Source organism: Camelus ferus, chromosome 27, assembly GCF_009834535.1.
Source record: "Camelus ferus isolate YT-003-E chromosome 27, BCGSAC_Cfer_1.0, whole genome shotgun sequence".
NCBI lineage: Eukaryota > Metazoa > Chordata > Mammalia > Artiodactyla > Camelidae > Camelus > Camelus ferus.
Window position 1 is genome coordinate 4,554,160 of NC_045722.1, and position 13,441 is coordinate 4,567,600.

A 13,441-nucleotide genomic window follows, 5' to 3' on the forward strand; every position below is an offset into this window, starting at 1 on the left:
TGTAACAAGAAGTGTGTCCATGCAAGTGGATTTACATCATAATTTAAAAATTGTGGCAAAATATACATACACACAATTTATCATTTAAATCATTTTAAGTGTACAGTTCAGTGGCATTAAGTACATTCACATTGCTGTGCAACTGTACACAATTTTAACTACTAAAGCATACCCACATCAAGTAAGTGGCTTAAAGATTCCTATGAACAAGCCATGTATTACAGATAATACCAACAATGCAATAATAAGTGAACAAGAGAACACCTCCCCTATTCCTCCTACATAGGCCTTCTTAAACCAGAATGAGGTTTTCTAAAATTAATCTAATCAGATCTAAGAAGACGGTCTCCCAAATTAAAAAGTAATAAAGATTATTCAAGGAAGAATCCATACAAACTATCACTGATTAACCTTCACCCAAATGTATACTCTACATCACAGCCCTGGGGCCAAATTCAGCCCTGAACCCTGCCTGTTTCTGTAAATAAAGCTTTCCTGGAACACAATCACACGCACTTGTCTACATACCGTCTAAGGCTGCCTTTGTGCTATGACACAAAGTCAGATGTTTGAGACAGAGACCGTACAGCCTGTAAACCCTGAAACACTTACCACCTGACTCTTTACAGGAGTTTTTTCACCATGACCTACGTCATGCCTCTCAGAGGTGTTCCTCCCAGCTATGAATGACATTAAACTTTTCTAAATTTTTAATTAACTGAACCTGGGGCCAGTTCTTTGCATCTGTTTCATTCAAAGTGTTAAGTGTGTCACTTAATAAACTATTGCCTTTCAGCTCCACAATCACCCTTTGTGATGCCAGGCTAGAACTCTACAAACTACATTTTTCCTTCTTTAGCTGGCTTCCTGTTAGGGTCTACCACCAGTAGTAGGTAGTAGGTACCTGAAGAGACGGGAAGGAAGGAGGAAGGAGATGGGGCTTTCTCCTTGTCTGCTCACTACTCACACCAGCATTGCACTGGCACACATAGACAGAACCAGCTCTGCTGACAGAGGGGCAGAACCACGTCATTCAGACCTGTCACCCAATACTATGCCTGGTCCATCATAAGTATGTAAATCTCCACTGAATTAAGAAATCAAAACAGCCATATCAAAAAATAAAACAAATAAAACCCCCAAATAAATAACAAGAGTCTAAAGAAGTTACAAAAGAAAAGGCAACTTGAGGATTAACTGTGAGAAGAAAATGAAGCCATCAAAAAACTAGGCCAAACAGCTACAAAAACAATAAAAAGATTGTGGTTTCCAGGGGTTTGGGGAGAGGGAGGGAGGGAGGAATGAATAGATGGAGCACAAGGGATTTTTAGGGCAATGAAATTATTCTGTATACTATAGTGGTGGCTATATGTCCTCACGCATTTGTCAAAATCCATAGAATTGACAACACCAAGAGTGAACCCTAATGTAAACTATGGACTTTGGTTGATAATAGAGGTGTCCATGTTGGTTCATCGATTGTACCAACTATGCCACACTGATGAGAGATGTTGAGGGGAGGGGAGTATATATGTGTGGGTGGGGAGGGTTATGTGGGAACTCCCTATTTTCTGCTCAGTTCTGTTGTGAAGCTGAAACTGCTCTAAAAGAATAAAGTCTATTAAAAAAAACCCAGTAAGAACCCAAAAAACAACAAAACTATGCCAAGTGTGTTGCGTGACTGAAAAGGACAGGAAGATGAAGTTGTCAACAATAATACAAGAGGGAATATGAGGCAAGAGATACAGAGGAAAGGAGTTTAGTCCCGTCCAGTGTGAACTGACAATGAACAATCCTGGACCTAGCACAGTGACAGATGGAGACAAGCAATTAACTCATGGGAGAGAAGACACGGGAAAAGCAGCAAGATGGGAAATCATTTTTGGCTCAGCCACAGACTCTATAAACATCACTTACAACCAAACCCAGAGTTATGACTTTAGAAAGTATCAGGTATTTGTCTTTTTCCCCCCTTAACCAAGGCACCGCGGACTGAACCCAGGAGCTGGCGCTAACCAAGTACGTCCTCTACCACTGAGCTATACCTATACCCCCCACTCCCAGTATCAGGCATTTTCCTTTTTTTAAAATTCATTTTGTACCTTTATTGTTAATGTTGGCATTACAATTTTAAAACAATTTTGTACATACTATGAAATAAAACAAATGAGTAAATCTGTTAACATTTTTATGAATCAAGATTTTCAGTATAAAAAAATAGGTACAAATATAAGAGAAAACAGCTATGAAAAACACTGTAATAGTCTATGTTACATTAATTGTTATGTAGTTTTTTTTTTTTTTTAAACAGATGGCCATTGTCCTAAGAGGCAGTTTCTGGAAACCTAACATTTGATCATTTTAGGAATCCAAGATTTTTAATGATGCCATTTTATCTTTCCGACAACAACTTTATTTTCCTCTGGGTTTTATTTCCAATGATTTTTCTTTTCTTTCTTTTTTTAAAAACACCTTTATTATGGTATGATTCCGGTAAGCCACACATATTTCAGATATACAATTTGATGAATTCTGATAGATGTATACACCAACGAAACCACCACCACAATTAAGATAGCTAACAGGTATTTTTCTCATGCTCCTTCTGAATACAGATGTTCCATTCATTCATTTGACAAATGAATGAGCACTAAGGACCAGCTATGTTCCAAATACTATCAGGAAAGCAGAGAGTGAAAAAAATTTTGAAGAGGAAATACTGACATCACAGGTCAGCAAGAACAGAAAGGAGAATATAAAATAAATGAAAGGCAGGCTAACATGCTCAGTTGTCTCTTATTCTTCCCTTTCCTCATATTTTAATATAAACATTGGGAAGTCCTGGCTGAATATGCTGCCTCAATACTTGGCTTACTCAGCCCAAAGGGCCTGGCTCTGTATTAACCTGGCCCTTGGCCACTGGAAGAGAAAAGCACTTCCCTTGGAAAAGATAAACAACACTCCCAGATTTCTCTACCTTTTAATTACAAGGGCCAAGTGTATGTTAAGACTGGAGGCTGGCCTGCCTTCCTGTGCCATTTTGCTGCCAGCCTTTGGCACAGAGGGCCTTTGGCCAGGATAACATATAACAAATCCATTGTTGTGTAACCCTCAGTGTCACTTATTTATTGGTTTTTGTCACACACATATTGTAAAGGGCAACTCTGTCCTGCACTTAGCACGCTAAAGGGCACCTGAGGGTCAAATGACAAATGTTTTAGTGCCAGACTCACATAGTGCCAGCTATGTGAGGAGGTGCCTGAGAGTATCTGGGACCTTCTTTTCAACTCCCAAATTCTAGAGCCTGGCAGTCAGTCAACCTCTTGGGCACCAGGGTTTCTAAGCCTGCTGGATATATGACGCACGTCCAAGGAGGTTAAGAAGTCACATCAGGACCTCAGTAGGACCAGAAAAACTTAGCAAAAAATAACTTTCTGACCTCAGACAGTGGGATCACTGTTACACAGAACAGATCATACACAGGCGTTTGCTTGGCAGGCCTCCAGTGGTTTCCCTCTGCTCCCTGGACTGATGTTCCATTCATTTGACAACTACTCTGAGTGGTCGGTTCAGTGACCAAGGTCACAGAAACTAGTCTTTATAACCACCCTCCCAACCCCCCAACATAAAAGAGATTAAAATCTGCTTGTGCTGATCTCTCATCAACGTCGGATTAGGTAACTAAAACCAACAAATCCCTCAGCAACCTATAACTAACCTTGAAAGAACAATTAAAAGCCAGAATTGAAGACAGATTCTATTCCTACAGTTTTATCAATCTACTAGTCTCCGTACCAATGTACATATACCAAAGAAAATTTGATTTATAGATCTCTAACGAGAAAAATAATCTCCATGTCTTCATTCACCAAAAAACATTAAAAATCTACATTACCACCATGGTCGGAAGAAACCAATCTACTTCTTTGGAATCCTTAATGTGCTACATAAAAGTCAATTTCCAGCAGACCTTTCTACTCATCTCAAAGGGTTCACCGATCAGATAAAAGTAAATGGAACTCTGCTCCTTATCACAAACCAATCCTGAGCCACATCTCATCATCAAATTCCCAGGCCACAGACATGTCCACACAAATTTGGATTCAGAAGAAATTCTCAGAAAGAGAATCCAACATTTCATTGCCCATGATCTTTTTACCAGTAGTTGTTGAGGGGTGGTGGTCATGGAGGGAAAAGGGAAAGGACAGAATAGGTGAAATACGGGGGAATCTGATTAGTGCTGTAATGATAGATACAGATACTATGTATTTGTTAAAACCCCCAGAACTTTAGAGCACAAAGAGTGAGCCTTAATGTATGGATGTTAAAAAAAACAAAACAAAAAACCACTGAGGAGGTTGCAGGATCCCAAAATGGAATGCAGAATGCAATGAAACAATCCATTACAAACATATGAAACAAATCAATTAAGGGTTTGGGGGTCTGGGTTAGAGTTAGTAATTCTGATACTGTTACTGGAACAGAATTATTTAAGTCAATGGACGGCAGATAGTATGGATTTCTCACTGTCCGGGTAAGAGGCTACAGATAAGAAGACAGCTGGAATGATCCACGTGGTAATGGATTAGAGGTAATGGAACTGGAGACATCAGTATGAACTCATATTTAGCTTAATATAGTAATGAAGGTTACATGTAGAAATATTTTTAGACATGTGTATACACACTGGTGAAGTATACACATATACATTCTCTTGCTCCGTCAGCTGAAAGGGCGACACCCAGTAGCAATGAGGAGACCTAGCACCTAGATGGTGATTTGTATTACCATTCCCTAATAAAAGGAAACAGGGCTCCTTGGAGACACGGCTGATTCTAGGGCTGGGACAGGAAATGTAGGAGCATCTTGCAGTGCCAGAAAGTAAAGCAGTACTGGGGGGAAAAAAAATCACCCACAGTGACGGTGGCATGTCAAAGGGATACAGTAGCCACCTGAAAGCTTCCAGTGGCCAAAACTGAAACTATTTGAATACCAAAACAAAGCAGTAATGAATTATAACCCAAAGTATAAAGTAAATACTTACAAGTTCATAGTGACAAAAATAAATGCCTGAATAAATAAATAAATGGCAAAGAGACAAATCTCTGGTGCAAAAGAATTCCAACTAATTCATGTAGATTCTCTGCATATCTCTCCACCCCTGAGGTGTGGGCCACACATAGTGACTCCATTCCAAAGAGCACAGTAAGGAAAGGGCAGAAAAAGGGAACTTTACAGAGGAGAAATCTGACATACACCTACCTCGGTTAGGCAATCAAGGTCAACATCAAAACTCATACACCATGTTGAGAATATATACTCTTGATATGATGTGATGAAAAAATGACACTTTACTTCTGTGGTCTTCCTTCCAAAAACACATACCCCAGGCTAATAATGAGAAAAACATCAAATACCAACTGAGAAATATTCTACAAAATATCTGACCAGTATTCATCAAAACTGTCTAGGTCATCAAAAACAATAAAAGTCTGAGACAAGAGGAGACATGACTACTAAGTGCAATGTAGTATGCTGGATGAGAGCCATGAAAAGCACATTAGGTAAAAACTAAGGCAATCTGAATAAAATAGTTTGGTTAATGTATCAACATTGGCTCATTAAAAGTAACAAATGTACCATAGTAAGGTAAGCTGTTAACAAAAGGGAGAAAGTGCCTAGGAAAAAATCATCTACAAATCGCTAATGAAGATTATCACCAAGTGCGTAAGACTATAAAGTGCTTGAATATTTGACTTTTAACAAGTCAATTTTGGTAAAGAAAAAAAGTGTTTTCTTTTGTTTTGTTTTTTTTAAGAGAGAATAAAGGAAAGCAGAGTAGGTTAAAGTCTAAATTTAAAAAGTCATTTCCTATGCAAGCATTCCACAGTTCTTCAAAGGGTACAGAAGAACTAACAATTCACCTTCAGTTTCAGGTCCTCAGCCATTGTCAATTCAGTTATTTAAGAAACTGAAGGAAAGTGCCTTGCAATAATTTTTTTTAATTTTCAAAATTTCAATAGTTTATTCACAGAATCAGGCATTTCTAAAACTTAAAAATGCTGACCCCTGAAAATTCTAGTGAATCTGTTACAATTCATTATAGTAACATTATTCTAGTAAAAATGTTAAAGAGCATACCTGATTCTAGAGAATTAACTATGGTTCTACAATGAGCAAACAGCTTTCAACAATTTGTTAGCACCAAACAAAACTGGGCTTCAACACACACAAGCGTATGCTCTCCTTGATGTGTCAGCAGGAACAGTGAATACAGCAAATTTAAAACTGTCAATCCATCAGAAACAACAATATCACAGAGGTGTCCAGGCCCATCCCTTCCTCTCCTCTGAGGATGGGAGTCAAATCACATGAAGAAAACTTATTCAAGAATCCCCTAGAACAGCGTGAATGCAGATTCAATTCAAGGATCACTACTACCACCAGTCACCAGATTAAAAACATTACTTTTGTCTCTAGGTAGATCGCTGACTTTTTTTGAAGTACGGTAAGTGGCAAGAGAGGGCTGGGAGCTGGTGTGAGCCTCTTAACAGCTCATTTCCTTTCCCTTAATATCTTGAGGAAATAGCTCCGGAATAAAAGAACCATGCTATATTTTTGTGAAGCTCTACCAGCATCCTTTTTTATTACTGTAATAAAAGATTTATTTAAAGAACATCAAAGGATAAGAGCTTATAATAGACATGAAGTAAGTTAAGAAGAAACAGATTAAGAAGAAATTAACTTGATCCAACTTACAAGAGTTGTGCCGGCGACGGAAACTTTTGGATTGACTCAAGGATTCCACGTGCCTGTCCACATAGCTCTTTGAGCACTGTTGCTGCTGAGGAGAAACGGCAACTTCTTGGCTCTTCACATCTGTCCTCTTAGGGATGTTCTGAGGGGCACTGCTGGAAGAGGCTGGCTTCTTGGCCAACTTGCCCGTGCCATTCTGATTGACGCCTGCTTGGCACCCAACACCAGAGGGGCCCAATTCTGTCTGATGAAGGTCTCCAAAATGTTGGTTTTCTCCAGGACCTGGTATCTCCAGAATTTTTAATTCTGTAATGTCACCTGCCCTGAAATACACAAAAAAGTCCAAGTCTCAAAACTATAATGATGATAACAGTGATGAAACTGGTATCAATAGCTACCAGCTACACCTTTGCGGGCTGCATTCAAGGAAAGGTGGCAGAAAAGTCAAAGACAAGGCTCAGTCACCACCATTCAACTGACACAGCACTGGCTTTTAAAGAAACCTATGGTTTATCACAAAACTATCATTAACATCTTGCATGTCTAAAATGCTTAATGGCTTTTTTTTCATTCACTCACTCACTTGCTCATTCAATAGGTATGTACAGAGTTCTTACTATATGGTAAGCTGTACACTAGGAGTCGGGTATATGGAGATGAAAAGCAATACATGCCCATAAGGAACTCACAGCCTGGTCAGCAGAAAATTCAAGTAGGTAATCAAAAGTGTTAAATACTATGACAGAGGTGGGCATGGGGCACTAGAGCACCCCAAAGCAAAACATATGTTAGCTTGGCAGAAATGGATGAAGCACGTAAGCTAAGTCTTCTTGGGGAGGGAAAGTGAGAGTTGGCAAAAAAGAGTATGATAGGGAGAGGGGCATCTCAGGCCAAGGCTGAGATTGAGAAAATATGGCCCATTTGTGGAAATGCAAATGTTACAATGCTACTAAAGGGAAGGATGCTTCGTAGAGGGCCATCAGGAGGCAAGGCTGTGGAGGAAGTCAGGGACCAGATAATAATCACACTGGATTTTCCTGGTGGCTGTAGGGTGGTGGAGAACCTAGAGGTAGGAGCACCAGTTAGGAGATGAGGCAAGAAACAACAGGGCGAGTGATGATGCAAAGGGAAAGGGGAGGATCGAACCAAAAAACATTTGAAATCCACAGAATTTGGTGACTAACCAAACATGAGGTTCAAGAGAAAGAAGAATTTATGATTCCTAAGTTTCTAACTTGGGTGAAAGGTGTCATTCATCACTAATTAAGGGTAGACCTTTGGAGGAAGGAATCTGCAGGTAATATTATGAGCTCAGCTTTGAAAATCTTAAATTTAGGTTATCTTGTGGGATATCCCCCTGAAAATAACCAAGTAGACAATTAAAGTATATGGAACTCAGATGACAGGTCTCAATTAAAGATCTGGGGTTTCATGAATGTGCAAGGAAGTACACAAGAGATTGCCTAGAGAGACTACAGACCAAGAAAAGAATCAAAGACACAACTTTGACTAAACCAATCTTAAAAAGTGAGTAGAAGAAAAGGAACCTGGAGTGGAGGGAAAGGTGTATAAGGGATTGGAGGAATTCATGGAAGGAAAACCCCAAAGGGGTGACAAAGAAACTAAAAGAAGAGGTCATTCCAACAGCTGAGGAACATTCGAATACGGTAAGATTAGAATTGAGGCACCGCCACTGAATTTGGCAATCAGGGCATCTACAAACTTGGCAGAAGTTAGTTCAGCAAGGCAGATGATGGAGGTTTTCTCACGGTGGTCTGCGGATGCCACTGTGGGCAGTGCTCAAAGCGCCAATGGCTCAGCTAATGCCAGGGGTAGGGGGGATAAAAAGGCCAGTTCAGCAAGATGGTAAAGTTAGAAAAGAGACAATGGTGGAGCAGGGAGAGACTAGAGAATTAGGTCACAAAGGGAATGAAAGAATACAGCTGACCCTTGAACAACATGGGTTTGAACTGTGCAGGTCCCCTTATACACAGATTTTTTTCCCCACTAAACACACACTACAGTACAATATGCTCCACAGCTGGCTGAACCCACAGACACAGAACTGTGGATACGGATGGCTAACTGTAAAGTTACACACAGATTTTCGATGGCACAGGCAGTTGGAGCTCTACCATCCTTGTTGTTCAAGAAGTCAACCATATTTTGCTCTGAAAAGAATTGTAAGTATAAAGAGAAGGTGAATGAAAGGGCAATACACAGTGGCAAATGCAAGGTGTGCAGTATGTGGAGGCGGAGTGTTTTTACTATGGGAGAGGCCTGGGAATGTTACAGTGCAAAGACAAAAAGAGACAGTATAAAGGTTGAAAGTGAAGACAGAGAAAAAATGAAATAGGGTCCCAAAGGAGATAAAAAAAAAACAGCACATAAAGTATACATGATAAGGTCAGTCCTGAACACAAAAGTATCTCTTCCATGGATTCTGCAGAGGAACCAAGAAATAAGAATGGATACACAGGGAACCCTCCTACATTGCTGGTGGAAATGTAAATTGCTGCAGCCACTATGGAGAACAGTATGGAAGTTCCTTAAAAAACTGAAAATAGACTTACCATATGATCCAGCAACCTCACCCCTGGGCATATATCTGGAGAAAACTCTAATTTGAAAAGAGATATGCACCCCAATGTTCACAGCAGCACTATTTACAATAGCCAAGACATGGAGGTAACCTAAATGTCCATCAACAGATGAATGGATAAAGAAGATGTGGTATATATATTCAGAATGGAATATTATTTAGCCACAAAAAAGAATAAAATAATACCAGTTGCAGCAACATGGATGGACCTAGAGATTATTATATTAAAATAAAGTAAGTCAGAGAGAGAAAGACAAATATCATAAGACATCACTTTGTGGAATCTAAAAAAAAATTTTAAATGATACAAATGAACTTATTTACAAACCAGAAATAGGACTCACAGACACAGAAAACAAACCATGGTTACCAAAGAGGAAAGGGGGGGGAGGAGGTATAAATTAGAAGTTTGGGATTAACATATACATACAACTGTATATAAAATAAACAACAAAGACCCACTGTATAGCACAGGGAACTATATTCAATATCTTGTAATAACCTAAAATGGAAAAAAATCTGAAAAAGAATATATATAACTAAATCATTTTGTTGTACACCTAAAACTAACACAATACTGTAAATCAACTATATTTCAACAAATTTTATAAAAAGTTAAAAAAGTAAGATTTTATGGTACATGGGGGGAAAAACAAGAATAGATACACATACAGAAAAGGTTATGTGTGCATGTGGTTTACAAAGTCAAGGAAGCTCTTGTCCAAGTCTTTTTTTTTTTTAACCTAAGAAAGGGAGGTTGTTTGTCAAACCTGTGAAAAGAGGGATGTGAAGACAACATCTAAGCTTGAGATCTGTCGGCAAACACTAGAAAAGAAAAGAAAAATACACTCCCGTGCCTAAGGACTTTAGCTACTGGCTACAGTGTGCCTCTAGAGATAAACTATAATACAAATCTACAAAGAGAGAGAGTTATGCAGGGTGGAAAAATCAATAAAGACCTTAGATGTAAGAAAGCAGAAATAATATAAAACTGAAAAAGAAAACCAGAAACCATAAAAGAAAATAGATTATTCTGAATTTGATGCATTTAAATATAATATTGCATGCCTAATAGATAACAAAAATATTTCACAAACCCTGAATCATCAGCTGAAAGCTAATTATGACACAAAGTCTCTGCTGCAACAGCAGCAAGACTGTAAGGTCTAAGATGGCAAAATCTCACCCCCGACAAGGCTCTACTCAAAAACAGCCCTATGCAAGAGAATATCGGCAATGAGACCTGCGTTCAAGCTCCACAGACCAACAGATCGGATTTGGAAGGATCAGTCGGGATACCAACCTGAAGGTGACTTCTGGCACAAGGCACTTCACCCCATTGTGGAAAGGCCGGGTGAGAGAAATGGTCTGGCTGACCTGATCCACTGCTGACACTCTTCCCTGATAGACACCCAAGCTATCTCCACAGTTGATGGACACAATACTGCCCAGCCAATCCGTAGCCATGTTTCAGATGTGAGACCACCGTGGAGAGAAGGAACCAAGCAGTGTACCTTGAGAAACAGACAAATCTTTAATTAAATTCAGCAAATATATCAAGTTCTGTACCAGGTGTTGCTTAATAATACATATCCTATCACATCCTTAACTGAGGCAATAAAGCATAAAAAAAAAAAACTTTTTTTTCCATAGGAGTAAGCATATTAATGATAAGCAATATTATACATATATATATAAAGACCTTATAATTGCTTTAAACCACATGTACTGGATAAAGATAATATTTGCCTAGACATCATTTCACACAAGCTATAATCTATTTATAATGTAAATAAGAAATAATATATTTTTTTAAATGTTGATAATGTCAGCATAGTTTTATTTCAGACTAACCATCTTGCAGATGACAATGAAAAATGCTGGGCAAAATTTTTTTTTAAAACGCTGTTCTATAATGAAGGCATTATAGAACACTACACCTAACAACTCCAGAATATACATTCTTTTCAAGTCCACGTGGAATGTTCACCAACATACGGTGGGCCTTAAACTAGTATCAATTCATTTCAAAGGGCTGAAATCAGACAGAGTATACTTTTGTCCACAACAGAATTAAATTTTAAGTTGATGATAAGATATTTCAAATATTCCCCAAAACCTGGAAATTAAGCAAAACATTTCTAAATAACTTACGAGTCAAAGAAGAAATCAAAAGGGAAGTTAGAAAACAGTCCAAACTCTATGAAAATAGAACACAGCAACATTTGTGGGATGCACTTAAAATAGTGCCTGAAGGGAAATTTATACATTTGTATATTTCTAATATAAATACTGAATCTGTCAAGAGAATGAGAAGAAAACCATTTGCTGAAAGTATTTGCAAAAGACGTATCTGATAAAGGTCTGTTATCCAAAGTATGTAAAGAACTCTTAAATTCAACAAGTGAACAATCTGATTTTAAAATGGGCAAAATATCAGAACAGACAACTCACCAAAGATTTACAGATGGCAAATAAGTATATGAAAAATTGCTCCATATCATATGTCATTAGGGAAATGCAAATTAAAATAACAATGATGCCTACTAGAATGGCCAAAACCCAAAATACTGACATCATCAAATGCTGGTAAGAATGCAGACCAACAGGAATTCTTACTCACTGCTGTTAAGAATGCAAAATGGTATAGTCACTTTGGAAGACAGTTTGGCAGTTTCTTACAACACTAAATATACTCTTAACCATATGGTCTAGCAATCACACTCAAATTTACCCAAATGAGTTGAAGATTTATGTCCACACAAAAACCTAAGCATGAATGTTTATAACTGCTTTATCTATAACTGCCAAAATTGGAAGCAACCAACAATGGCCTTCAGTAAGTGAATGGATAAATAAATTGTAGTATATCTAGACAATGAAATATTACTTAGCGCTAAAAAGAAATAAGCTATCAAGCCATGAAAAGACATGGAGGAAACTTAAATGGATACTACTAAGCAAAAGAAGCAAGTATGAAAAGGCTACATACTGTATCATTCCAACTACATTGCATTCTGGAGAAGGCAAAATTATGGAGACAATAAAAATAGCAGTACTTGTCAGGAGTTGGGAGGGAGGGATAAACAGGCAGAGCACAGGATAGTGAAACTATTTTATATAGCTGGATATATAATGGTGGATACATGTCATTATACATTTGTCAAAACCCACAGAATGTAAAACATGAAGAGTGAACCCTAATGTAAACTACGGACTTTGGGTAACAATAATGTGTCAATATATATTCAACTGTAACAAACATAACACTGTGGTGTAAGATGTTGACAGTGTGGGAGGCTATGTGTGTAGGGGGCAGAGGGTATATGGGAACTTTGTATTTTGTGCTCAATTTTGCTGTGACCCTAAAACTGCTCCAAAAGACAAAGTTTACTTATAAGAAAAATAAATGAATCTTTAATCTAAAAACCTTCCCACAAAGAAAACTCCAGTCCTGGATGGCTTTAACCAGTGAATATTATCAAACATGTAAGTAAGAAATAAGGCAAATCTTATACAAACTTTCAGAAAATAAAGGGGACTAAAATACTTCCCAACTTGTCCAATAAGGCCTTCAATAACTCTGCTGTGAGAGCCTAACAAAGGCATTACAAGAAAAGAAAATCAATATCCTGTAAAAATAAAGACCAAAAATACTCAAGAAAATATTAACAAGTCAAATCTAGCAATATTATTTTCAAATATATGATGATTGTTTCACTGGTTACTCCTGGAATGCAAGGCTGGTTTGATATTTTAGAAATCAATGCATTTCACATTAACAAAATAAGAATTTCATGGTTTTTTTTAATCACACCAATAAATGCAAAAAATTACTGATACCAAAACCAGACAAAGACAGCACAAAACAAGCAAAAACAAAACAAAAAACCAAAACAACCCACTCCAACAACAGGATGTCCCTCATGAGTACAGAAATAAAACTCATCAAAATATCAGCCAAATAATTCAGCAATACATAAAAAGAATTATATACCATAACTCTTTAGTTATGTTTAGTTCAAGGATACAATGATAGTTCAAAATTAGAAAATCAATATAATCTACTATATTTACAAGCTA

At 37.8% G+C, this 13,441-nt stretch overlaps 1 protein-coding gene and 1 non-coding gene across 2 annotated transcripts in view; one reads left to right on the forward strand and one right to left on the reverse strand.

Moving 5' to 3' along the window:
- The window catches only part of EDC3 (enhancer of mRNA decapping 3), a 39,484-nt gene that overhangs the window by 24,398 nt on the left and 1,645 nt on the right, over positions 1-13,441 (reverse strand). The window contains 2 exon segments of the mRNA XM_032469258.1: positions 6,760-7,079; positions 10,662-10,872. Of these exon segments, the coding sequence (XP_032325149.1) occupies positions 6,760-7,079; positions 10,662-10,825 (484 nt within the window). The 5' untranslated portion in view covers positions 10,826-10,872.
- On the forward strand, positions 8,502-8,589 carry LOC116660315. The gene has a single exon (XR_004315769.1). It is a non-coding gene; the product is annotated as a small nucleolar RNA SNORD35 (small nucleolar RNA).